Source organism: Malurus melanocephalus, unplaced genomic scaffold (genome assembly GCF_030028575.1).
Source record: "Malurus melanocephalus ecotype Western Australia unplaced genomic scaffold, MMel_1.1 scaffold_675, whole genome shotgun sequence".
NCBI lineage: Eukaryota > Metazoa > Chordata > Aves > Passeriformes > Maluridae > Malurus > Malurus melanocephalus.
In genome coordinates, this window is record NW_026623907.1 from 312,560 (window position 1) to 314,834 (window position 2,275).

A 2,275-nucleotide genomic window follows, 5' to 3' on the forward strand; every position below is an offset into this window, starting at 1 on the left:
TGGATGTCCATTTTTTTCCTTTAAATATCACTTTTTAGCAGCTGTAGGAACAACTTCATTCGTAAAAAATAGAAAAAAAAAAAAACCTTTTCAACTTTATCATCACAGTAATCTTTCCAGATGGGGATTTATGAGAAGAGAGTGGGTTTTTAGGAATTAAAATTCCCCTGATGGTTCCTTTTGTTTAYTGTGGTGCCTCTSTCTGRAGAAAGCTGTGCTGAACTGTAGCATAAAAYATATTTTATCAAGTAAAAGTTGTATTTTCCTATTAAATACCTGCTTTGAACAGAGAGGTTTGTCCTTCTCTCAGAACATCCTGAGATCTTAGAAGCTTAAAAACAATCATTGCAACAAAGARCACAGTGAAAAGCTCTTGAAAAGAGGCTGAGTCTTTTGCTGGGCTATAAAATAATCTGGTTTTATTTTTTTTTTCCCCAGGCAATCAGCAGTTGGATGCCATTCACGTGACACAGCTGGAAAGAGACACCGTCCTGGTCTGCCTGGACAGTGAGTAACACAAAACTCTCTTGGAAAACTCACTACACCTCGTGCAAAACTTGGGTTGCCACAGTTGTTGATTTTTACTCTACCACGAGTTATGGTTTTTTTTCCTCCCTACTTTATTAATTTGTGTTGTAATATTTCCATAAAAAGATCRTTTGGATGAGTGGGATTTTATTTTTGACTCTTGTGATTCCACTTTCCTTCTTCATGTGGGCATCATTCTGKCAGGAGGGTCTAAAACCACACCAAGTTTTAGTATAAATTTTTGTACAAAGTTTCCTGTATTTATTCTGAGAGAAAGATGCTCCTGGGTTCCTTTTAGACAAGTTAAGTTTGGGTATTTCTTTGTGCCTGAAAGATTAAATTAGTATTTTACACTTCAGTCCTTTTCAGCAGTGGGTTTCAATGCTTGTTTTTCTCTTTCTCTTGAGAATTTGTGAAAATAGTGAATTTACAAGGGAAATTGAAGTCRAGCAAGAAATTGGCTTCTGAGCTGAGCTTTGATTTCTGCATCGAGTCAGTGGGTGAGTGATTTGCTTCTCTGGTGTCTCTTGGGTTTAGGAACTCAGTGTTGAAAACCTGACTGGYTTCTGGTCATTTCCATAGCAATGAGAAAAAATAATTGGGGAGGAAAAAGTGGTTTAGAGTAATCCAAAAATGTGTGTTAATCTTCTGAAAGTTGTGATTTTATTTCAAGTAGTAGCACATCTATTTTTTAACAATATTTGAATCTCATTCTCAAGCTGCTATCTTTAGACTGGGACAGGAGCCTTGCTTCTCAAACTTGAACTGTAGCTGTCAAACAAGTATTTCTGCTGGAATAAACTCTCAAAAATCACAGAATTAAATCACTCAGAGCTGGCAGCTCTGTGCTTTCCCTGTCCCTGAATGGAAATCTCCCATTTTCCATCCATGATTTGGAAGCAGCAATAATAATTGAGATGATGTGTCATTTCCAGCAACCCACAGTGCTTTGGTTGGCAGTTGATTCCACACTTCTGGGGGGTTCTCCAGAGAAATCAGGAAAAGAAGGATGCAGGGAATGGGGTGTGATTGTGTCCCTCCTTTGCAGTGTGCCTTCAGGACAGCGTGCTGGCCTTCTGGAAACATGGGATGCAGGGCAAGAGCTTCAAGTCAGATGAGGTGAGTGACCTCCACCTCTYCAGCTGTAATTCCTCCTGTTCCTTACTCACCACTCAATCCTTTGGTTTTTTTCTCTGCTTCCTGAGTGAGAACACTTGTGTTCCACAATGCTCAACATCAATTTATTCATTTCAGTCCTGTACTTTGCACTAAATTGCATTTCATTTGAATGTTCCTTTCCTTCCAGCTCACACCAATAAATTCTGTTTTGCTGCTGAAATGGATCTCAATATCTGCATTTTTTTGCAGGTGACCCAGGAGATATCCGATGAAACCAGGGTTTTCCGCCTGCTGGGGTCAGACAGGTAATCTCCCCACAGAAACAGAAACCTTTTGTTTTATTTAAACCAGCTTTTCTCACTTCCAGCTGGGACTGGCTTCCAGCCCAGCACAGCTCAGTCTGTGGGCAGCAGATGTCAGGGAGAGAGGAGAGATGCTCTTGGCTTGTAGGGTGTCCAGTTCACTTGTGCAAAAGCCTGCTGCTGCCTTGGATTGGCCTGGTGAAATTATTATTGGCAGGAGTCAGTTAAAAACAATMTTTGCTGGTCTGGAACTAGCACTCACTCAGGTTTTAATCACAGTGATCCAAATGCACATGTTGTGTCTAAGATCCAGCTGATCCCTTCCA

General features: G+C 40.3%; 1 protein-coding gene across 1 annotated transcript in view; it reads left to right on the forward strand.

The window, feature by feature from the left end:
• MAP4K5 (mitogen-activated protein kinase kinase kinase kinase 5) overlaps positions 1–2,235 on the forward strand; it is a 54,666-nt gene extending 52,431 nt beyond the window's left edge. Inside the window, exons 25-28 of the mRNA XM_057384010.1 lie at positions 423–507; positions 936–1,028; positions 1,577–1,647; positions 1,897–2,235. Of these exons, the coding sequence (XP_057239993.1) occupies positions 423–507; positions 936–1,028; positions 1,577–1,647; positions 1,897–1,956 (309 nt within the window). The 3' untranslated portion in view covers positions 1,957–2,235. The remainder of the gene's footprint in view (positions 1–422; positions 508–935; positions 1,029–1,576; positions 1,648–1,896) is intronic.
• The last annotated feature ends 40 nt before the right edge of the window (positions 2,236–2,275 follow it).